Below are 24,856 nucleotides of genomic sequence, written 5' to 3'. Positions count from 1 at the left end.
TTTATGCTTCGCATCGCAAGGATGCTACCGACATGACAGCGCGTTGGTTTTGTTGTTGGTTTGGTTTTCTTTTTTCTTTTTCCAAAGTGGATTACAAAATGCCCTCCAGTGAGGAAACTGCTCACAGAGAGATTGCGCCCCAGCCCCGGGGCTGTTATCTGGGAGAAGGGAGGTGATGGTGATGAGTGAAGGCGGAGAGAGGTCCTGGGAGTGCCCGGGGGCGGGGCTGGGGGTGGGGGAGGCTCCCCCACACCAAGAAACTGTGATTTCTCCAGATACAGTTAAAAAAAATAGTCACATAATTATTACTTTAAAAAAAATTTCTTTTACTGTTTTATTTATTTTTGATACAGAGAGAGACAGAGCATGAGAGGGGGAGGGGCAGAAAGAGGAGACACAGAACCAGAAGCAGGCTCCAGGCTCTGAGCTAGCTGTCAGCACAGAGCCTGATGCGGGGCTCGAACCCACGAACATGAGATCTGACCTGAGCCGAAGTCGGAGGCTTAACCGACTGAGCCACCCAGATGCCCCCGACCTTTTTTCTTTTTAAAGTATCACCACCGAACATCTGTTGGGAAATCTGGGTTAGAGACCCTAGCCTGGGCTGCCCCTTACGTTCAGGTTTGGAGGCGTGCCACGCATGCTCAGGGCTCCCAAACCCACCTCTCGCCCCCACCACACAGGTGGGGAGTGAGTGTGGCCAGCCTCCACGCCCACCGTCACCAGCAGGCCGCGTGTGGGCACCATGACGGTCCTGCTCGTGCAGATGTGGCACAGACACCGGGGAGGCAGAGTCGTCCACACGGACCCCCTGGGGGAGGAGGCAGCAGGTGACGCCTGACCCGATCCCGCTGACATCAAGGGCAGGGCTGCCACCAAATGCCACACCGGAAGACCCACGTCTGGCTTGCCAAGCGCACAAAGAGACAGACTGATTCCCAGCTTTTCAGAAGTTTTATTATAAAGAAATGGAGAGAAGCACTGGGCGCCGGGACGGGCACTGGCCAGGGCCACGAAACAGCTGCGAACAACACTAGGAACCAAAACCCAAACCAGACCCGGAAACCACGCGCGCTTGATGATCAACTGCGTTTCTGTCCTCGACTTTTCTTCATAAATAGACCAAAGTCGGTGTTGGCAATTTTAAATAGACGACATAGGATTTGAAAAAAAGGCGCAACATCCCCAAGTGTGGCTACGGGCTGCCCGGGGCCTGCGGTGCTGGCGGAAACGGTTTGGCAGCTGCTTGGTGCACGTCCCCGTAAGAGAAAACTTAAAAAAAAAATGTGCTAAGGGTCATAGAAAATGGTTGTCACCTTGAAAGGAAACTACTCCCCTCCCCCACAAAATAATCTCACAGCTGTCTTCACGGTTCTAAAACACTTAGTCAACTACTTACATGGAGCCAATAGTTTAGACGTTAATCTTTGTTCACACTGTAAGACCGCATGTGCACGTCTGTGGTCGGGCAGCCCTGGGCCATGCATCTGGGGGGTCTGTCAGAAGGCGACCCCTCCGGAGGTGGCCCACAGGAGTCTGGGCAGGGGCCAGACGTCCAGACACAGAGTACGGTGTGCAGGGCGAGGAGCGGGGTCCACGGTAACCCTGGAGCAAGCAGGTCGGGGGCAGAAGGTTCCTGCAGGTTCTCTGGGCCGGCGGCAGGGCGGCGGGCTGCCTCTGCAGAGTCTGGTGTGAAGTGGAGGAAGAGATGTGGCCCTGGGGCGTCCATGTGCCGCTGCTCTCTCTTCCTGGTCACCCTGCTTCCTGCCAAGGCTTCCCTTCTGCTGTGGGCCCTTCAGGCTCTGAGCAGTGCCCCTCCAGCAAGCCTCAGGGAGGAGAGGGGAGGCGGGATTAGGTGAGGTAGAGCGATTTATCCCTGGGGAGCAGGCTGGGGAGAGAGGAGAGGCTGTCAGAGCGGGGGGAGCCCAGCCAGGCACCCTCGGCCCCCAGGGGCCTGAACACAGGGCCTGGGGTGGGGGCAGCAGGCCACCTGCTCACTAGCCTTCACCCTCACCCCTGATGCACTGCCCCTCTGGAGACGAATGGCCCCTCCCTGATGGGCCAGCAGGCAGAACCAAACTCCCCTCCTGGGATCCCAGCTGGTGACCACGAGGTCCTCAGCACTGGGGGAAGGTGGCTGCAGGCGCCTGTCCTTCAGAGAAGGTGTTCCAACAACACCCCGGCTCTCACGTCCCTGTGTTGTCGGTTTCCATTTGAAAATTCCACACGGAATCCAAGGAGGGCAGGCAGGTGCCTTCTGTGTTTTTAAAATAGGACACTCAGGGCGCCTGGGTGGCTCAGTCAGTTAAGCATCTGACTTCAGCTCAGGTCATGATCTCACGGTTCGTGGGTTCAAGCTCACTGACAGCTCAGAGCCTGGAGCCTGCTTCCGATTCTGTGTCTCCCTCCCTCCCTGCCCCTCCCCTGTTCACACACACTCTTTCTGTGTCTCTCAAAAATCAATAAATGTTAAAAAAAAATAGGATGCCCATCTGCGAGAGTGGGGGTCCTTGAGGGCATTATGCCAAGTGACATATGTCCGAGAAAGATGAGAAAGACCAGTATCAGATGATCTCACTTACACATCGAATCTAAACAAACCCCAAACCAAGTTGATAGATACTGAGAGCAGACTGCTGGGTGCCAGAGATGGGGGATGGGTAAAATGGTGAAGGGTTAAAAGGCATGTGGATAAACTTCGCTTGGAGGATGAACACGTCTTGGGGATACCATGTACAGCAGGTAGCTGCAGTGAATAATATTGTATCTTTGTAAATGTACACACTTGAAAGCTGCGAAGAGAGTAGATCTGAAAAGTCCTCCGGACAAGAAGAGGATCTCTAAGTCTGAACGACACCTAGACTCTGGTGACCTTCTCCCAGGACGCACAAGTCCACATGATCACTGTGTTGTGCGCCTGAAACTAACAGCCAGTTCTCCCTCCACTTAAAAACACAAGAAAAACGGCACAGCTGTGGTGTGCCCTCCATGCTGGGGGGAGGCTCGGACACATTCCTTAATGTCCATTACAGAGCCCCCAGCCCCACGCGCTAACTCTTAGGAAGGAAGCCCGCGGGGCGGGGAAGGGGGGGCGTCTGCACCTGCCCGGGTGGGGGTGGGGGGCCGGGAATTCCCGCTGGGCAGTCTGCCCGCGCAGGCGCACTCTGGGGCCAGGCACAGGGCGTCAGCAGCAGGGCACGCGCCCTACCCACTTGCTCCCTGGCGGGCTTGGCCGGGAGGGACAGAGAGGCCAATGGCCAGGCGTAGCGTCGCTGGAGCCCAGCGACAGAGAGCGCCTCCTGGCCACCAAATGTGACCGTCCAGACTTCCAAGGCACGGGGCTGTTGCTGGGACTACATGCCCCGGGTGTCGCCCACGGGGTCAGTTCTTGCCAGGGGGTGGCAGTCAGGGCTAGCGGGTAAAGGAACAAGGTGCCGTCTGCACCCCAGTTCCCTCTTCTGAAATTAAAGGTCACTGTCTCTTGGAGCAGGAAGACCTTCTAGAGGTAGGCCAGTCAGCGTGGCATTGACAGGCTGAGGCTGGGACTGCAGGATGGGAGAGGAGGTCGGAGGACGAGGGAGGAGCCAAGTGACCGGTGGGGGTGGGGGTAGCGTGCCAGAGGGGGTGCTGGCCTGCAGTGGTGGGGGGCGGTAAGGTCTGCGACTCCCAGTGTTGGCTACTGGCCCTTCCTGCTCGTGCCTCCCTGGAACCCCTCTCCTGCCCTCCCCAGAGAGCTGCCCGGGGGGCGGGAGACCTGCCTGGCCCGGGGGCCACACTCCTGGGGCAGCCCAGAGCCGATGGCTGACAGACATGGGTACAGAAAGCCCTAACCTCCAGCCGGACCAAGTCTGTGCCCCGAGCTGAATCGAGGCGGTGGCTGAGCCCCCTCAGCTCCTTCCTGGGCCCTGTCCTGGCCCCTGCCTTCCCTTCCCCTGCAAGCTCTCCCTTGACACCGTCAGGGCACCCAAATCAGGCTCTGCTTCCGGGGAACCTGACCGAGGACAGGTGCGCCACCTGTGAGTGTCACATGGCGGCGCCGGTGAAACGACGGAGGGGGAAGGAGGGCTGGAGCTGGCCCTGTCTCGGGAGCGGCCCTGTGTCGACCAGCGCAGTCCTTCTGGGGTCTTGCTTCGTTCTGCGTCTTCTCGCGAAGACCACGGGCAGCCCCGCGCACTCTCACAGGGCCAACAGTGACCCGCAGAGCCTCTCCCCTGCCGCCCCCTGGCAGCCTGGCCCGGCGAGGCCGGGGGTGAGGACCCACCTGCACGTGCTGACGCCACACTCCGCGCTGGTGTAGCTGCCGTCCCAGTCCCCGCTGCTGCTCTGGGGATTGGACGGGCCGGGGGATCGGGATCCGGAACCGCTGGGGAACTCGGAGATGTGGGGGAAGTCCTGCCCAGGGGAAAGCAGGCAGTGAGCCAAGGGGAGGACACGGGGTGCTCGGGCAGCGAGCAGGAAACCGGAGCTCTATGTGCCTGGGGGCGTTCACAGAGACACTGCCTCTGGCCTCTACAAAACCTCCATCCTGCCTCTCTCCCTGGTGGAGCACCTACTGGAAAATTCAACCCTTCTTTAAGCTGCATCAGGGGGTGGGGGGTGAAGGACTTTGCTTTTGAGGCCTTTCCTTTTCTGGCCTTGGTTTCCCAGTCTGTAAAATGGAGTTACTGTGCTGAGCCCCATGAGTCTCCTAAGAGTGTGTGTGGAACAATCCGTGAGGTCACACTTTGAAGGCATTGGGGAGAGTCAGGGGCTGGGGGCTGATCTGGCAGAGGCTACATGGCCCTCTCTCGTCACCCTCCCCCCCCCCCCCCCACTTCAGGCCTAGAGAGCAGAAATGCACAGAGAAGAGAGGGGGGCCTGGGGTAGCCTAAGAATCTGAAGCATCTGTCTGGGGACTTGTCACTTGTTCGCTGCAGCCGGAAGGCATACTAGACCTTTTTCATAGATGTGGCGACTGAGGCTCAGAGAGAGGTAAGGAGCCTAGGCTGCAGGGGCAGGGCCAGTATCTGAAATCCCAACCGCCTTCCTTCCCCACAAGGGGTCCCGAAGGGCATGTCCCTGCAGGGCCCCCCTTACCTGTGGCCCTGGAGGCGAGGGGCTCACAGCCAGCTGCACCTGCAGTGCCATGGGGGTGGGGAGGACAGGAGCCTGGGGGGCCGGAGACATGCTGACAGGCGGGCTGAGGAGGGCACCCTGGGCGTGGGGCGGCAGCGGCAGCTGCTGGTGCAGTGGGGGGCTGAGAGGGAAGGAGGGGGGCGGTGGCGGGGACGCGCTGAGGCCGGGCAGCAGTGACTTGGAGCCCAGCGTCCGGGCAAGGCTGGCGGGGGAGGCCCCGCTGCGGAAGGCCTGCAGGTCAGATGGCGTCAGGAAGGAGGCCAGGCCCGGCATGGCATAAATGGGCTGCTTGGGGGGCAGCATTTTGGCTGGCGGGTTTGCCTGAGTGCCCTTGGTCTCGCCCTGGTCTGGGGAGCTCTGCAAGGAGACAGACACCAATTACTCCGGAAAAGACCGATAAGCCAGAACTTGGGCCATGAGACCAACTGGGTCTGCAGCCCATTACCATGGCCCCTGGCTGGCTCTCTGGCCGCTTGGCAGGGAGCTATGGGCTAACCAGAGCAAAGTCTGGGTCCTCAGCACCCTTGGCTGCGACCCTCCAATCACCTCCTGCATTAATCCCTGGGGTCCCCTGCCCACGAGGCCCATGCCCCTCAGCCAGGCCCGTGAGGCCAGCCTCAGCCAGCTGGGCCATCCTCTATGTATGCTCCGCTACGGCCTTTGCATGTGCTGTCCCCTCAGATTGGAACACCCCTCCACTTGACCCTTTACGGCCTAACCCACCTGCCATGCCCTCTGTGATAGCTTCCAGATGGCGCCCCTACACTTATCAAGTCCAGCAAGTTGCTTCACCTCACTGAATGCTAGGTTCTCGTTGGAAGAATTAAATGCAACGAGATGCATGTTAAGGCCCAGCATGAACGCAGCACACAGTAGGTACACAGAGAAGTGACCACATTGGTCTTATCCATCCTCTCCAGAAACTATAGTGTTGACCTTTCCTGTGGGCCTCAGTTCTTGCTCTATCCCTTGGGTGGTGCCACCCTTATCAGGGCCAGGTCCCGGTCCAGGGTGTTACCTTGGATACGAGGCTAGCCCTGTAGGCTGCCAGAGCCTTCAGATATTCCTTCTTTGCTGCTTCAGTCTTCCTCTTGTAGGCCTGAAAGATCCAAGACATGGATAACACTGGGGACAGCTCAGTCATCAGCCCGGGGTCCCGCAGCAGGTGGCCGGAATCTGCCTAGAAGCTGGCTCTGCTCCCTATCCACCCTGGATGCCCTCGGCAGGGGCCATGGGCACATGGTCTGTGGGAGGGGAAGCTCTGGCCTGGACTCCAGACTCGTACAGTTGGAGGGACAAGATGGACGGAGATGCTTATTCTTGTTTTACAGACGAGGAAGCCGAAATCCAGAATGATTAAGTCACTAGTGAATGCAGCTGGCAAACGGCAGAACTGGAATAGCTTCCCAGCTTACAGATGGGCAAACTGAGTCCAGGAAAGACCTCTGTAAGAGCGTCTTCCTGGTTTCAGACTTTCCAAGTCTGTCACTGGCTCCAGGGCTGCAATGCCTCGGGGGATGGTCCCAAAAGGGACAGAGACTCACCTGCTTCTGCTCCTCTCCCAAGCTGTCCCACATAGAGGCCACGATTTTGGACACATCCCCAAAGGTGGCACTGGGGTTCTGTCCCTTGATGGCGGCCTGAGTGTCTCTGAAGAAGAGTGCATAGGCCGACACAGGCTTCTGGGGCTCGTTGGGGTCCTTCTTCTTCTTCTTCTTTGGGTTCTTGGTCTTTTTTCCTGGGTCAGCCGAGGGTCTCTTCTCTCCGGACATCTGTGCAGGTAAGAAGAGTCAGAAAAACAAAGACGCCAGAGGCATCTGTCGAAGGTTGTCCAGCCCAGCCTGAGGCAGAGGGGACCGACCACAGCACCCCACCGCCTCCCTGTCTGACTCTGTGCCCGCATGGGCACACCTGGGCTTGAACTCGCGGTCATGCTCCCCACTCTCTAGGTGAGGGAGGCAACAGGCATACACACAGCCCAGGTAGGAGCTGGGAACCCCGCCGTCTGTGTCGAACTCATTAATGAGAGTCAGCAAGGCGACAAAGTTGATTCAAAGAAATACGAGTGAAACTCTGCCCTACGGAGCAATGAAACGATCGCTTTGGGGGCTTTTAATTCTGTCTACGGGGCAGAAGTCATTTGCATCTCTACAGGGAAAAATTAATTTGCCTTGTAATCAGACAAAAGTTGTTTACATCTCTACCACTTCGTTCGCACGTTCACATCTAACTTCACAGAGTGTAAAATCCCCTAAACGATCCTGAGTAATAAATCACAACAGCGGCACATTCCCCCAGGGGACCGGGTGATTCTGCTGGACGCCGCTGTGGTACACCACTGAATGAGCCTGCAGCGTTGCTCAGGACCCGATTTCCATGTTTCATATCTATTTCTCTTAACAGCTCTCCTTTCTTGTGATCACAAGTCATCCCCAAAGATGATCCTTAGTCACAAAAGATCAGGGTCCCCTGCCAATTTTCAGGTGTGCAACTTGGGGCAGGGGGCATAGTCCCGGGGTCCCTGTGAAATGGCTGGATGGGAAGGGGGTTATGTGACTCATTGCCTTCGGAGCAATCAGCCTCCAGGACTGCGACCCCGTGGGTGTCAGATTTAGGGCTTGTGACGGGAACAGAATGGGGATGCTCACCACAGACCTCAGCAGGTCAGCAATAGGACCCCTTAGGCCACACAGGAGGGACCAGGAACTTTGGCCAAAGGCTCTGGATCCTGCAGTGAGGACTGTCACTCGGCACCAAGCAGATGAAGGTGACACTGGGAATTTATAGGGAAACTGAGGGCCACTGGACAAGATTCAGGACAGGTGAGGGACAGTTGGAGCACTGCTGGATGTGTTCCTACCTCTCTCTGCCGCTGGACGCCCTCCGAGCCTGGGTGCCCGCCCGAGGCCAGGCTCTGGCAGGATAAGGGATGCGGATACACCTTGTGAATGAGGGGGAGCTGAGCCGACGGGGCACTACAGGGGGCCAAGAGCACATCTGCTGGAGACAGACTGCAGCCACTTTGGCATGAATCCTGCTTGGGTGATGCTGGATAAGTTATGTAACCTCTCTGGGCCTCAGTTTTCCCATCGGCCAACTGGAGATGATGGACCATGGAGGACTGTCGTGAGGATTACATGAATTAATATTTGTTATGTGCTTAGGACACTGTCTGGCCCCAAGTGTCTGTTCAATAAAAACAATAAAAGAAAAACTGTTCCTGCCTGGCCTATGGTAGAGACCAAGTTATCCTGAGGATGAAGCTGGACCAGATTCAGAGGTGCCCTACCCATGCCGCCAAGCCCAGGCGGTCAGGGTCTCTGCTAGAGGGCATGGGTGCCATGGGTCCTGCCCCCAGGCGTCTGCTGCAAGGCCACCATGTGGAAAGGGGTGAGAGGAAGAAAGAAGGGAGGCGGGAGGTGTGAGGTCAAGTTTAGATTCTGCCACGGGCTCACTGGGAGACTCCCGGTGACCGCTTTCATCCCTGGCCTTTCTGGTGCTCTGTTTTTGGCCCAGGGAAAACAAGATGCTTTCCAACAGCCAGGGAGATGTGTCAGTGCAAAGAAAGGACAAGCCTGGACAGCTGGTGACCTGTCCCCCCTCACCTGTTCTTTAGAGGCAGGACCACCTGTGACCCCAGGGATGTTGGGGGGCTATGTCTCCAGGTGCTGGGGTGGTGGTGTTCATTTTTAGTGCCCCATCCTGTGGTTAGCGCAGCTCAGAGATGCCTTCTGCTGGACCACTCGTTTTTGTCAGAATATTTTCTCCTAAAAGGCTAGCGTGGCCCTAAGATGTGACCCTGAGGATCTTGTCAAGTCCGCTCAGCAAATTAAGCAGCTAAAGCCAGAAATCCCAAATTTCAAGCATACCATCTCCACTGTCCAGGCGGTCCAGGCAGTGGGCCCTGTTCTACCGGCTGATTTTCCTCCTCTGTGTTTTCCGGGGAAGGGTACAGTTAGACCCTTCTAGTTTGCCTAGAGGTAGGCGGTGCCAATTTCCATGCAGGGCCCACCCACCTGCTGTCAGGGTGGTATCTTCCGGCTCTGCACCTCCACCCTCCCTACCTTGAAATGCGCTTCTGACTCCTCCTCCTGGGTTGAACTGGAGGGAGACGGCGTTGCTGACTTGCTCCCTGGGGGTGATGGGGAGCTGTGGGCGATGCCACTCCGAATGCCCATCTGAGAGATGAGCTGGGACTGGCTGAGGGCACTCATGTGGCTGGCCAGCATCGCCGGGCGGCCCAGCAGGGGTCCTGGCCGGCCAGAGTCATAGGCAGCAACCTCCGAGTGGACCATCTCCTGGATCTAAGAGAAGAGGGCAGGGCATTGTGAGTTAGGGAGGACCTGCCTGCCACCGTCACACCTGCAGGTGGGCCTCAGAGCGCCTCCACTCGTAGCTGGGCTTCCCCAGTCTCTGGGGGGTGGGAGGCACGGGGCTGAGATTCGGTGCACCCAGGGGCAGCCTACAGCTCCCTGACAGTTTGCCTTCTGTTGACATTCACCCCGGACAGACGGTCAGCAGCAGTGCAGCCCTTGCCAGAGAGCTCAGCCAGCGGTGAATTGATCATTTTACGATCCGAAGTCTTCCCTCCTGGAACACGGTGTGTCTCTTCATTTACTCACTAGGTGGCGCTACAGCAAAGAGCCCCGGTGCTGGAGGCTGGCTGGTGTTTTGAATCCCGGTTCAGCCACTTGTAAACTGGGTGACCTTGGCCAAGTTATTTAACCTCTCTGTGCTCAGTTTCTTCATCCAAAAAAATGCAGATAATAATTAAAACTACCTTCTAGGGTTGGATAAGACAAAATGTGCCTGGCACCTAGTAAGCCATATATTGTGTATAAGGGTTTGTTCAATACATAGAATAAATAAACCCCTTAAAAAAACTTTGTGCTTTTCTTTCTCTAAGTCAGTAATTTTCTTATCAAATCTTCCCTGTGGTATTTCTAACTGGTTATTTTTGGAATGTAAGAAAGCTCCTGATTTTTATATGCAAGCATTTCTCATACTAAATACGTCTGTAGAACAGTGTGTTCTTTTCTCCTAAATATTTTATATACATGCACACACTGTTGGGTGAGGCATGACAACTTGCATACTCTTATGATTATTTTTATTTATTATTTTTTAAAAGATTTTATTTTTAAGTAATTTCTACACCCAATGTGGGGCTTGAACCCACAACCCTGAGATCAAGAACCACATGCTCCACCGACTGAGCCAGCCAGACACCCCTATTTTTATTTCCTTTGCAACTGTGGTTATTTTCCTTTTGTAATTTCTGACATCGAATAGCTGTGTTTTCCTCCCATGTTCTCTTCATTAGGCAAGTTCATGGATTTCCCATTTTATTATGTGGGAGGTTTTTTCTCCTCAGAATCAAATTTATTTTTTTCTAATTAAAAAATTTTTTAAAAATATTCTTGAGAGAGGGAGAGAGACAGAGCATGAGTTGGGGAGGGGCAGAGAGAGAGAGAGGGAGACACAGAATCTGAAGCAAACTCCAGGCTCTGAGCTGTCGGCCCAGAGCCGGATGTTGGTTTTTATTGGAAAAAGAAAATGGCCAATGATGTTTTCATTATGGATTGAGTGTTTTTTTATGAATTTTTAAAAAGGTTTATTTATTTATTTTGAGAGAGGCAGAGAGAGGGGAAGGGAGAATCCTAAGCCGGCTCTGCACTGTCAGCGGAGAGCCCAATGCGAGGCTCAAACTCACAAACCAGGAGACTGTGACCAGACCCCAAACCAAGCATTGGATACTTAACTGACTGAGCCACCCAGGTGCCCCATGAATGTTAATATTATTATAAACAATATTATTCAAGGCCTCCTTTTGCCTTGAACTCAGTGGAATCTGGTCGGAACATCGCCATCCTGTCTGGATGTGTGTGTTTGTTTGATTTTGTCTGGTGTGTCCTCAGTTCTGAGGAACTTTCTTTTTCAGTTTCTTATTTCCATTCTTTGGGGGATCGTCTTTGGTAAATGCTGGCATTAGTGTTATGTGCTTTTTGGAAGACTGATTTTCATAATATTTTCTGTGGCTACTTTAGTTTCCATATTTTCTTTAGTTAATTCTGGTAAGTTACATACATATATACTTCAACTGTCTCCTTTGTCCACATTTTAACATTTACAGCATCTAACTGGGATAATGCTATGATATTTTTAACCTACTCTATAGTTTTTGTAGTTCAATCTCCATTCCTAATTACAATACTGCGAATGCATGTTGCTTTTTTAAAAAAAAATCTTCTCAAAAGCTTATGTGTTTTAGCTATCTACCCAAAGAACCAGTTCTTATATTTAAAAAAATCAATGTGATAAGTTTTCTTCTTATTACATTTTGCTTTCCCCTCTATTACTATTGACCTCAGGTATCATAAGTTGCATTTTATATAGCTTTTCAAATTAAATAATTTACTTGCTTTCACATTTTTCTTTTTTAATTATTTATTTATTTTGAGAGAGAAAGCACAAACAGGGGAGAGGCAGAGAGAGACAGAGAGAGAGCGCAAATCCTGAGCAGGCTCTGTGCTGTTTGCACAGAGCCCAATGCAGGGCTTGAACTCATGAACCAGGAGATCATGACTTGAGCTGAAATCCAGAGTCAGATGCTTAACAAGCTGAGTCACTCAGGAGCCCCTCAAGATTTTCTTTTCTAATAAAATTACTATCTAGGGCAGAGGTCCAGACAGCGACCATTTGCTGAGAAATCTGGCAATGTCTAGTGACATCTATGGTTTTCACAACTGCTGTGTGTGTGTGTGCGTGTGCGCGTGTGTAGTTGGTGCTACTAGCATCTAGCAGGTAGAGGTCAGGGATGATGCTAAATGTCCTACAATGTGTAGAACGCCCCCTCCAATCCCCCAAAGGATTATGTACCCTAAAATGTCGTGCTGGAGTTGAGAACCGCTGCTCTATAACCATGATTTTTCCCCCCGAGGAGCATTTTAACTGTATGTATGTAAAATGATATTTTAAAAAATAGTCTGGGGGGGCGGGCAGTGCCTGGATGACTCAGTTGGTTAAGTGTCTGGCTTTGGCTCAGGCCGTGATCTCACAGTTTGTGGGCTTGGGCCCACGTTAGGCTCTGTGCTGACAGTTTGGAGCCTGGAGCCTGTTTCCAATTCTGTGTCTCCCTCTCTCTCTGCCCCTCCCCCACTCACTCTCTGTCTCCATCTCTCTCTCAAAAATAAATATTAAAAAAAATTTTTTTAATTCTATGGGGCACCTAGGGGCTCAGTCAGTTGGGCATCCCACTCTTGATTTCGGCTTAGGTCATGATCCTGGGATCCAGCCCCACGTTGGGCTCAGCGCTGAGCATGCCCGAGCCTGCTTGAGGCTCTTTCGCCTACCCCCCCCCAAATTAAAAAAATATCTATTCTACAACTGAAGGGGCTTTTTTAAACCTAAACTTATTTGGAGAAGAGGCTTCATTTAGTGTATTCTTTTGTTATTATGGCCAGAAAACAGGACTCCTAGAATTTTATCTTTTTTGGTATTGGGGTTTTCATTACGGCTTAGGACATGAGCAGTTTCTGTAAAATGTTCATGTGCATCTGAAATCGTGTTTATGCTCCAATATACACATTTTCTCTGTGTCTCTTCAATCAACTGTTCTGACTATTCCAGCTGTGAGATTTCAAGAAAAAGGAATGGAAGCAGCTCCCACTGCTACTGTGCGCCCTTCAGTTTCTATGGAATTTAAACAGGTTTCTTCACATCTGCTGACGTGACACTATACATCCCCATAAAGGTTCCAGAATGCTGTATTTTCATGATGGCTTTTCCTTTTTAATAAAAAAACAGTATCTTTGCCTCAATTAATGTTTTTATTTTAGATCCAACTTCACCTGTGATCAGTACCTCTATTTTCCCACTGTTTTATTATGGTCCTGCATACTTTAAGTGTGCATCTTGTGAAAAGCACAGTTTGTGGGTTTGGGCTTTGTGCTGACAGTTTGGAGTAGATTTTGGTTCTGATTTCTTAATACAATATATTGTGAAATCTATATTTTATTGTTCTGTTAACCATAAAGAAGCCTGAAAAAGAGACTTCAAGTGAACTATTCCAAAGGGTAGAAACTTTTACAAAGAATTCAATTTAAAAACGGGCAAAGAACTTGAATAGATACTTTGGCCATACGAATGGCCAACAGGTACACGAAGAGGTACCCAACGTCACTCACATCAGGGAAAGGCAAATCAAACCCACAATGAGGCACCACCCCACACCTGTTAGAGCGGGTCTCATCAACAAGATCTGAGATCAAAGTGTTGGTGAGGCTGTGAGAAAAGGGAACCCTTGTGCACTCTTGGTGGGAATGTAAACTGGAGCAGACACTCTGTGGAAAACAGTCTGGAGGCTCCTTGAAAAACTAAAAACAGGGGCGCCTGGGTGGCTCAGTCGGTTAAGCCTCCGGCTTCGGCTCAGGTCAGATCTCATGGTCGTGGGTTCTAGCCCCGACACGGCTCTGTGCTGACAGCTAGCTCAGAGCCTGGAGCCTGCTTCCGGTTCTGTGTTTCCTTCCTCTCTGCCCCTCCCCCTCTCATGCTCTGTCTCTCTCTGTATCAAAAATAAATAAAACATTAAAAAAAATTAAATTATTTAAAAAAAAAGAAAAACTAAAAACACAACTACCCTGTGAACCAGCAATCCCACTTCTGGGTATTGATCCAAAAGGAATGAAATCACTACCCTGCGGAGATCGTCAGTGTCCCCGTGTTCACTTCGGCATTACTTACCAGAGCCAAGGCATGGAAACAACCCGAATGTCTCGGAACAGATGAGCAGACAGAGAAAATGTGGATTGTATGTATGATGTTATTCGCCACAAGAACGAAGGAGCTCTGCCTTCTGCAACAATATGGATGGGCCTTATACCAAGTGACGTAAGTCAAACAGAGAAAGACAAAGACTGTGCTCTTGCTCAAGTGGGGTCTAAAAAAGCCAAACTCGAAGAAACAGAGAGGAGATGGTGGTTTCCAGGGCTAAGGGCTGGGAAATGCATGAAGGTGGTCAAAGGGCACGAACTTCCGACTACAGCATGGGTAAGTTCTGGGGACCTAATGTATAGCACGGGGATTATCCTTGACAATGCCGTACTGTACACTTGGAAGTTGTTAGGAATGGAGACCTCTACGGTTATCACCACACACACAAAGGTAATTATGTGAGGGGATGCAGGTAGTAACTCACCTTCCTGTAATAATAATTTCACAAAATATTTACAGGAATCAAACCATCACGTGGTATACCTTAAATAATATACGTTAAATGTTAGTACTATCTCATTAAAGCTGGAAAAAAATTTAATTCTCAAGAAAATAAAGAGCCAAAAGATTTAAAATCTCTTCTCTAAACATCCCTCTTTCCACTGGAGTGTGTACATACCCTTCCTTCCCTGAATCTTAAACAAGAGTCTGACATTATTTCCTCAAGGGCGAAATGGCCTTGGGGTTCTGTGTTTAGGACTTGCTTTTTCTTTTTCCTTCCTAGCAGCAAGCTTAGAATTCTTCAACCAGGTATTACTGACTCTGTAATTTCATATATTGCCAACATTTGATAGTGGCAGACTTCTGAATTTTTGCAAATCTGCAAAGTGCGAAATGCTCTCAAACTTGTTCTAATTTGCACTGTTCTGATTATGAGAGAGGTTGAATGCCTTTGCATAAGTTTAGTGGCCATTTGCGTTTCTATTTCTACTGCTGTTGGAGTGTAAGCTAGTAAGGTAAACACTTCAGGAAGCAATCTGATAATACCCAGGTATGCTGAAGCCATGCAATCCTGTAACCTAGCAATTCTATTCCAAGATATTTATTATAAAGAACATCCCCAGATGCACAAGAAGAAATAAATACTGCCGGATAAATCTCAAAGACATTAGAATGGGCAAATGATTGTCCTTCCGACAGAATGCTGAGCATTGGCTCCTGGGCCTCTGGGTTATCTGTTTCTACAGGAATGTGTGCCTTTGTCTTTGACTAGGCTATTTTACAACTTTGTAAGAAAAATGAAATAAGCGCATCTTTTTTTTATCATTAAAATTTTTTCCAGTGTGGTAAAATATACACAACATACAATTTACCACCTTAGCCAATTTTAAGAGTACAGTTCATTTCCCATTGTTGTGTGGCCAACCCCACCATCTACCTCCAAGGCTCTTTCCATCTTGCAAAACTGCCACTCTACCTATAAAACAATCACTTGCTATTCTTCCCTCCCTGCCACCCGGCAACCACCATTTACTAAGGTGACATTTGACTACTAGTCTATGAATCTGACTACCTTAGGCATCTCCTGTAAGTGGAATCACACGGCATTTGTTCTTCTGTGACGAGCTTATTTCACCAAATGTCCTCAAGATTCATCCATGTTGTTCCCTCTACCAGACTCTCCCTCCTTTTATTATTTTTTCTATTTTTTTTCTATTTTTTAAAATATAATTTATTATCAAGTTGGCTCACACACAGTGTGTAAAGTGTGCTCTTGGTTCGGGGGTAGGTTCCCGTAGTTCATCGCTTACTTACAACCCCCAGTGCCCATCCCAACAAGAGCCCTCCTCCATGCCCATCGCCCATTTTCCCCTCTCTCCCACTCCCCCATCAATCCTGTTTGTTCTTTGTATTTCAGAGTCTTTTATGACTTCCCTTCCTTTTAAAGGCTGAATATAATTCCATCATATGTGGACACTGCATTTATCCATTCATCTATTGATGGACACTTGCGTTGCTTCCACATTTTGGCTGTTGTGAATAATGTTGCTGTGAACATGGGCATTTAAATATCTTTTCAGGACCCTGCTTTCAATTATTTGGGGTATACACCCAGAAATAGAGTTGCTGGATCATACAGTAATTCTAATTTTTAAAAAAAGCTATTTTAATGTTTTATTTTTGAAAGAGAGACAAAGCACAAGTGGGGGAGGGGCAGAGAGAAAGACACAGGATCCAAAGCAGGCTCCAGGCTCTGAGCTGTCAGCATGGAGCCCGATGTGGGGCTCAAACCCATGAACCGCGAGATCATGACCTGAGCTGAAGTGAGACGCTTAACTGACTGAGCCACCCAGGCACCCCACAGTAATTCTACTTTTAATTTTTGAAGAACTGCCATATTGTTTTCTATAGTCGCTGCACCATTTTACATTCCCACCAATAGTACACGAGGTTCCAATTTCTCCACTTCCTGACCACCACTTGGAACTTGTTTTTTATAGTAGCCATCTTAGTGGGTATGAGGTGGAATGCAACTGATTCTTGTCCATAAAAATGAAAATAGGGGCGCCTGGGTGACTCAGTTGGTTAAGCGTCCGGCTTCGGATCAGGTCATGATCTCACGGTTCGTGGGTTCGAGCCCCACGTCGGGCTCTGTGCTGACAGCTAGCTCAGAGCCTGAAGCCTGCTTCAGATTCTGTATCTCCCTCTCTCTCTGACCCTCCCCTGCTCATGCTGTCTCTCTCTCTGTCTCTCAAAAATAAATAAAAAACATTAAAAAAATTTTTTAAATGAAAATAAATGTTGTCTGTTGAAAATAAATGTTGATTCCACCAACAGTATTCTGTTGCTCCACAGATATCATGGATATCCAGAGAAGGATAGCCATAGATATCAACCAGTTTTACATTTATTACAAAATTTATTTTAACATTCTTGTTTGCCAATAAATATGTCTATTCATCAGATTCTCCTCTGAGCCAATTGTAATGTATTATTGGCTTTCTCATTAATTAAGGAGTTAAATAAATGGACATGTCTTCATTTCATATTTACATGACAGTCATGAAGTTACCTTTTAAAAATTATATATTATAATAAAGATGATCATTACTATAGCATTTTCTAAATTCCGGAAAAACTGGAAATGGTGTGAATGTTCACCAACTAGGAAATGGTGAAGATCCATGATAGATTCACATAACAGAATTCTGAACACAGTTAGAGGGAATGATTTACAGCCACATCTGCCAGTGAGGTGGATGAACTCAGAAACAATAATGAATAAAAAGCGTTTCAGAAGGATCAATGTGGTATAATACCTTAATGTCCATGTTCAAAACAGAAAATAAAACAATAAAATGTTTAAGGACATATAAAAATGTAGTAAAAGCATTAAAAACAGGAAAATCAGGAAAAGATAGATACCAAAGTCTGCTTAATTTATATCTGTAATATTTTCTTTTTGCAAAAACAGATCCAAAGCAAATAATAATAATAATTATAGTAATAATAAACAGGGGCTCTTCAAAACATCGTGTTGAACTGGAATGTACTAGGCTCTGGGAAGTCTGGGAAGGGGGCTGGCCTCCACGTCACTTAGCTGGTTCTGTGACGCCTCCTGAAATAAGACAGGATCGGTCCCCTGATCTCCGGCTGGCCCCAAACACCTCCGTTCCACTGCCTTGCTGAGTCTTCCCTGGAGGCCCCACAAGCACGGCAAACTTTCCATGTTGAAAATGGAACCTGATTCTCCTTCAGTCTGCGTCACCAAGCCCCACACCTGGGCACCAACCTTGATTTCTCCGTGTCCCTTACACCCTCTCCTGCCCCAGACACCCCTGTGCCGGCTCAGCCTCTGCAGCGAATCCTAAGTCCCGCACGCACCTTCTCCCGCCCAAGCCACTGCCATCTCTCAGCTCTCCTGTTTCATTGCCTGTCCTCCCACCCCCCACCAGGCTGTTCCCCCCACAGTCACTGGACGGATCTCTAAAAATAAGTGACTGAGACCATCCTACTCCCCTCCTCAAAGTCTTCCTCAGCGACCTGATCCCTTAGACTAAAATGTGCTCCTCTTGCCACGGTTTTCAAGGCTGTGCATGATGGGCCCCAGTCTGACGCTCCAGCCTTCCTGCACGCCAACCCCACCACACCCACTGCACCTGTCGCTTGTGTTGGCCTCCTCTCGGACTTCAAATGCAGGAGGCCTACCCTGGCCTCAGTTTTCTGGCCCAAGCGTTCCTCCCCTTGGTCTCTCCATGTGGCACATCTTTCAGTTCTTAACTGGAATGTCACCTCCTCAGAGAAGCCTTCCCTGACCACATCATCTAAAAACCTAACCCATGACCATCATTTCGTATCATCATTTTGTCTCTTTCCTTCATGATGGTTATTTCAAACTATAAATTATTTTGCTCATTTATTTGTTCATTGTCTCCTGAGAGCATCCTCTGCCCAGGCGAGAACAGTGCCCAACAGTTGAGGGTCCAGAAGTGCCCTTCAACCATGAGGGACCAGCAGCGGGTAGAAAAGCCTGGGCTCCCTCTCTCCTTGGCGGGGCGATTCAGAGTTGCGTCCATGCTCTCCTCCGAGGGTCACAGTGGGACTGCGTTCCAGTCAGGTCACAATGCACCAGCTAGCCCTTTCCTAGTTTTCTTCTCTTCCGGTCTCCATTCCCTTCATCCTTTGCATGGCTTCCTAAAGTCACCCCCAAACAAAATTCTTGCACCCAAACCTTTGCGTCAGAGTCTGATTTTAGGGGGATCCCAAATTAGGACACCAGCCCTCTCTCAGGTGCTATGCTGGCCACCGGAGTGAGCCCTCTCGAGTAGAAAAGGTCTCCTCGCTGCTCAGAATCTTTCAGAAGCTGCTGCAGGGTCTGCTGGCATTGCCTTAACCTGTGAAACAAAAGATCTGCCTTCCAGACTCTTCCCAGAGCTCCTGGGGACACGTGGGCTTCCCTCTAAGTGGAGACTTTCCCCCTGTGGCACACTGCTCCTTCCCTCCATGTCAGCATCCTTCGAGGCTTACCTGAAACGTCACCTCCTCAGAGAAGCCTCCCCTGACCTCCCTTACCAGCCGCACGCCTTTCCTGGGCTTTCCCAGAGCTCAGTGTGGTGGGCATCAAGCATCTGTTTCTGTGCAGAGACGGCCCGGCATGCAGCTGGCACTCAGACATCTGGTGACCTGGGGACCCAAGCCTCCTGCTTCTCTCATGGAAACATATGGACACATCCAGGAGCCGCGTCTGCAGCCTCTCCAGGAAGGAGGAGGCAGCGGGAACAGTAAGGAGGCATCGCTGGGAACGTAATTAGATTCGTCTGGTTTAATAGATTCTCCGAGGGCCAGGAACACAAAGGTGTTTTTCACAAATTCCCCATTTGCAGCCTCTGTGGAGAGGAGCCCCAGGTGCCAGGGTGCCCCCACCCAGGGGCGAGAGGATATGGAATCGCACCTACTCCCCACCTTCTGCTGATTCGAGGAACTAACACCCCGCCTGCTTCCTCTGGGGCAGGGACGTGTATCATTAAACACAGGCTCACACTCTGCCTGGAGACGACCGTGGCTCAGCTCAATTGTGTTTTCTCACTGAAGCCTTTGCCTCAGCTCCATCGGGGCCAGAAACTTCTCCTTAATTTCTAAGCACCATCAGACCCTGCAGGAAAACTAACAAGCCACTGACCGGCATTTTACAATCCCTCCCACAGTCCAGGGTGGGTCTTTCCACCAGACACGAATCCCCCTGTTCTACAGAGGATGGTAACAATTGTCATAATGATAAAATACTTGTTATTTTACTGAGTGTGTGCTCACTGTGTGCTGGGCACCATGCCATGAGCTGCATAAACACCCTTATTACCCCCATTTTACAAAAGAAACTCAGAGAGGTTGACTGACTCTCCCAAGGTCACACAGCTAGGAGGTGAGACAGTCAGAATTCTGGTTGTCTTCTGAGACTGAGATCTTTGCATGGCACCCGCACAGATCTTAATGGCTCTAATACGGGTGGAGGGTAATGACCCTGCGCTCACAGGGCAGCTGGGAGGACCCAGTGAAAAGATAACTTGTGTAGAGACTGGCACATGGTACATGTTCCTTTCCTTCATCCCCTCGCAAACTTGCTGAAGGTATGAACTTGAAGTTTGAACCAGATCTCAACTGGGCTGAGGTCAGAAACAATGGAAGTTTCTGGAATGTGAGAGAAATATGAGAGAAGCCAGGATGGAGGCTCCGTGAGAATAAAAATAACAGCATTAGGCCTGGCACTAGGGAAGTGCTTCACAAACATTTGTTATTTGTTAGATCAGGAGTTGGCAAACTTTTTCTGTAAAGGGCCAGATATTAAATATGTTAGGCTTTGCGGGCCAGATGGCCTCTGTTACAACCATTCAATTCTGCCATTATAGTGCAAAAGTAGCCCTAGACAATATGTAAATGAATGAGCATGGCTGTATTCCAATAAAACTTTATTGACAAATACAAGAGGAGAGCCAAAATTGGCCTATGGCCATAGGTTGCCAATCTCTGTGGTTTTTGTTTTGTTTTTGAGAAAGAGAGAGAGTGTGCGTGAGTACACGGTTGGGGAGCGGGGAGACAGAGAGAATCCCAAGCAGGCTCTGCCCTGTTAGCATAAAGCCTGACCCTGGACTTGATCTCACAAACTGTGAGATCAAGTCCTGGGCCAACATTAAGCATTGGATGCTTAACAGACTGTGCTATCCAGGCGTCCTGCCAATCTCTGTTTTAGCTGAATGTTAAGTAAATGGAAATAGTGGCAGAAGCACTACCCATCAAGTGGCACTTAGCATCTGCCAGGCACTGACCTTCTGACCACATTGAATTCTCACCCAGCCATGGGAGGAGGGCGTGTTTATCATCAGCATCCAATAGACGTGAAAGCTGAGGCTCAGAAAGGGAAGTAACATGCCCAAGGTCATGACATGTAAGTGGAAGAGCTGGGATTCAAATCAAGGCCTATCTGCTTGCCATGTCCATGTCCTAATGGCCTCCACCTCCCGCCCACCCTCTTGTCCAGCTCTGGCCCCAGGAAACAGGCACTTGGCACTGCCCCTCAGCTAAACCCTGCTCTGGCCACCAGCTGGGCCCTTGCCCTGACTGCATTACAGCCTCTCTTTAAAAATCAGAAGGCCTGGACTGGCCACAGAGACCTTGTAGTTAGCCCGTTTTGACGCTGGCCTTGAACCTCCTTCTCAGGTCCTTGACTGGGCCTTTGCCTTGCACTGCCCTTAGCAGAACGACCTCTGTGGTCATCTTACATCTCAAGTCCTCTCGGGTCCCCAAGCCTGTTCCTGCCACTCATTCATTCAACACTCATTCCCTGAGGGCCGCTGTGTCTGGGACCCTAAAAGCAAATGAAAAGAACACCCCATCTGGAGCCCACAGTCTGATGGGGGAGGTAGAGATGTGCCCACACAGTTTTAACCAGTGCAGCAAAGGGACCAGAGAAGGGGCCCCTCCGACGCCTGGGGAGCCAGAAAACATTTCCACGGGGGAGACTCTGAGCCGACTCTTGAAGGGAAAGTTTGCAGAAATGAGGAGGGAGCAGAGGGCATGCCCAGGGGCAGGAACAGCCTCGGCAAGGACAGAGACACGGAGTGATGTGAGGGTCAATTTCTCTTGTCAATCTGACGGGGCCCCAGGGGCCCCAGACATTTGCTCCAGCAGACATTTGCTCCAGCGTTATTCTAGATGTGTCTCTGGGAGCGTTTTGGGATGACACTAACATCGGAGCCAGTGAACTGAGTACAGCCGATTGTCCTCCCTCAGGTGGGTGGGCCGCGTCCAGTCCACTGAAACCTGGACAGACCGAAAAGGCCGAGTGACAGGGAACTTCACCAGCCTGAGTGCTGGGACGTTCTCTCTCTTGGGAGAACCCGGACCAATACAAGTGGCACAACCAGCTGTGCAAGCTACCCGCAAGCAAGCTGAGTGTCTGCAAGGGTGGGAGAGGAGGACGCAGGGGCATCAGGGGCGAGCCCTCGGGGGGATGGAGGCGGAGGGCCCATGCCTGCAGGTGCTAAGGGGATGGCCACGGGCTCTGAGCAGAAGAGCGTCAGAGCCCAGGTCTGTGTGCACCAGCCTCCAGGGAGTCCTGGGACCCGTGGCAGAACCGTCTGCCTGGCAAAGCTGTCTCGGGACTCTGAGGAAGGCCTCAGGACACAGGCAAGCAGCAGAGAGCCCGCATGGATGTCTCCTGTCGCTGCTGCAACAAATCACCTCAAACTGGGTGGCTCAGTTGGTTAAGCATCCGACTTCAGCTCAGGTCATGATCTCATCATTTGTGAGTTCGAGCCCGGCATTGGGCTCTGTGCTGATAGCTCAGTGTGTGGAGCCTGTCTTTGGATTCTGTGTCTCCCTCTCTCTCTGCCCTTCCCCCATCCATCCTCTCCCTTTCTCTCTCTCTCAAAAATAAATAAAACATTTAAAAATTAAAAAAAAAACCCTTGGTGGCTTAAAAGAACACAAACTCGGGGCGCCTGGCTGGCTCAGTTCATAGAACATGTGACTCTTGGGGTTGTGGGTTTGAGCCCCACATTGGGTGTACAGATTACTTAAATCTTAAAGAAAAAAGAACACAGACTCATCCCCTTACAGTTCTGGAGGCCAGAAGTCTGGACTCAGCCTCACCAGGCTACTGTCAAGGTGCAGGGATGACTCTGGTCCCTCTGGACACTCCAGGGAGACTCTGTCCCTTAGCTTTTTTTTTTTTTTTTTTTTTAAAGGATGGATGCTGTCCTTATTCCTTGGCTTGTGGTCCTGCATCACATGGGCTTTTCTCCCTCTGCTTCCACTGTCATAGCACCTAGGCCAGGTGTTGGACCCTCCCGCCCCCCCCATAAGGATTCATGATTATATCCCTGGGCCCACCCAAATAATCCAGGATAATCTCCATATCTCAAGATTTTTTACTTAGTCACATCTGCAAAATCCCTTTTGCTATATAAGGTAACATGTTCACAGGCTCTGGGGAAAACAACATGGCCATCTGGGGATGGGGGGGGTCTACCACACCCGGGAATCAATGAGGTGTGAAGTCACAGCCAGAGCCCCTTCCCAGTCAACCAAATCAGCTCTCTGAGGTTTCTTCAGGTTTTAAGGGTAACTAATTTGAAAATTACTTTCTTTTAAGAAAAAAAATTTCAGCACAAAAGAGAGGAAAAGAAAGCCAATAGGGAGCCTTCCCCAGTGCCTGCCTCTTTCCCCAAAGCCTTTGTCAGTAAGTATTTCTAATAAACTTTCATGCTTGGTGGGAGATCCCTCACACGCTGACAAATTTCTCCTGAAATTTGAGATGTCTTGTTCAGAGTAATAGCTATAGTGCACAGGTGCCCAGCTGCTATTGTAAAATCAGTAAGCATTTAATTGAAACAAACGACTATAATAATAGTACATTATCCCTGCAGGCCGAGCGCCATCACAGTTTTAATTATTGAGTTAAGAGTCAGACTAATTTATCCTTTTAAAAGCAACAGCCCCATTCCTGGTTACACCGATCATCCTGTTATGAATATGAAGGCACCAGCAGGGAAGGATGTAAATGGAAAGCTATTTGTCCCCTTCTGGGCTGGTTTGGTCTCTGAAGAGAGGTTTGCAAACAGGGTCGCTGAAACACTGGGTCTGGGGCTGCCCTGCTGGGAGAGTGACATTTCTGCCTGGGTTGGGGTGAGGGCTGTGGTCCCAGCGCTGCGCATCTCTGGGATGCGGGCCCTCGGTCTCTGCTCGGAGCCTTCCCTGCCTCCTGGAAAAGCCCACAGTCTTACCAAGCCCAAGCTCCCCCACTAGCAGCACCAGCAGCACCTGGTACCTCTCAGGCCCCCTCCCATTCACTCCACTCAGGCACCCTCGCCTCCTGCCCTCCCTTGACTACCCAAGCACACTCGAGGCTCAGGGTCCTTTCCTAGCTCAGTGTGACTTTGCACACACTCCCCCCGCCCCCCACCCACCAGGGACATCTGGCAATATTTGGAAACATTTCCAGTTACAGCTGGGAGATGCTACTGGAATCTACTGGGTACTAGGCCAAGGGTGCTGCTAAACACCCTACTATGCACCAGACAGGCTCCCACCACGAAGAACGACCCAGCCCCAAATGTCAACAGTGCCAAAGATGGGAACCCTGTACATTAGCTCTTCCCTCTGTACAGGTTGTTCTTCCCCAGCGAGGGGATGCCCACCCCCGCCCCCTCACCCTTCTGCCAATCCTGTTCGGATCTCCCCCTTCCTATGAGGTCTTCCCTGACCATCCTCCCCACACCACCCTCTGCCCACCCCCAGCCATTCCAATCACCTTCATGCCACAGTTTTCTTCCTTCATGCACTGATCACATGTGAACACACTATTAATTACTTATTGTTTTACTGTTTCTTATCTTGCTCCCCCTGCCAGTTCTGCACAGGCTCACACCTTCAGGGTTCCAGAACAGCACCTGATACATGGCAGCGGTTCAGTGAAGGTGTGGAAGGAATTATCTGCCCATACTCCTTCCTCCTTCACCTCCTACAACCTCTTGGCCTCCAGGTTGGACAATACCACCTCCTCGTGATCTCCTGAGTCCACCCCCCCCCTTGTCCAGGTTCAGAGTTAGTGATTGTTAATTTTATGCGTCAACTTGGCTGGGCTAAGGGGTGCCCAGAGAGCCAGTAAAACGTTATTTTTGGGTATGTTTGGAAGGTTGCTTCCAGAAGAGATTAGCATTTGAATTGGCCAATGAGTAAAGGAAGTCGCTCTCACCAATGCAAGTGGGCATCAGCCAATCCACTGAGGACCCTAACATGGAGCAAAAGAGAACAAAAGGACAGAGGTTGGGCAAATTCTCTCTCTTCTTGAGCTGGGACATCCCTCTTCTCCTGTCCTCAGACACTGGAGCTCCAGCCTCTCAGGCCTCGGACCTTGGACTAAGTCATCCCACGAGGTTTCCTGGCTCTTCAGCTTGTAGACAGCATATCATGAGCCTTCTCCCTTCCATAATCACAGGAGCCAGTGCCTACAGTAAATTTCCTCTTGTATGGA

The 24,856-nt window shown here is 50.5% G+C and overlaps 1 protein-coding gene across 7 annotated transcripts in view; it reads right to left on the bottom strand.

Moving 5' to 3' along the window:
- Nucleotides 1-939: 939 nt before the first annotated feature.
- The window catches only part of TOX2 (TOX high mobility group box family member 2), a 134,282-nt gene continuing 110,365 nt past the window's right edge, over nt 940-24,856 (bottom strand). For 6 of the 7 annotated variants that reach the window (XM_029918592.1, XM_029918595.1, XM_029918596.1 and 3 more), the window contains 6 exons: nt 9,180-9,419; nt 6,660-6,887; nt 6,134-6,214; nt 5,077-5,472; nt 4,262-4,392; nt 940-1,888 (listed from right to left, as the gene is read on the bottom strand). In XM_029918592.1, the coding sequence (XP_029774452.1) occupies nt 1,852-1,888; nt 4,262-4,392; nt 5,077-5,472; nt 6,134-6,214; nt 6,660-6,887; nt 9,180-9,419 (1,113 nt within the window). In that variant the 3' untranslated portion in view covers nt 940-1,851. The remainder of the gene's footprint in view (nt 1,889-4,261; nt 4,393-5,076; nt 5,473-6,133; nt 6,215-6,659; nt 6,888-9,179; nt 9,420-24,856) is intronic. The other variant, XM_029918590.1, reaches the window with a different exon arrangement.

Source organism: Suricata suricatta, chromosome 12 (genome assembly GCF_006229205.1).
Source record: "Suricata suricatta isolate VVHF042 chromosome 12, meerkat_22Aug2017_6uvM2_HiC, whole genome shotgun sequence".
Taxonomy (NCBI): domain Eukaryota; kingdom Metazoa; phylum Chordata; class Mammalia; order Carnivora; family Herpestidae; genus Suricata; species Suricata suricatta.
This window is presented reverse-complemented; position numbering and strand designations above follow the sequence as displayed.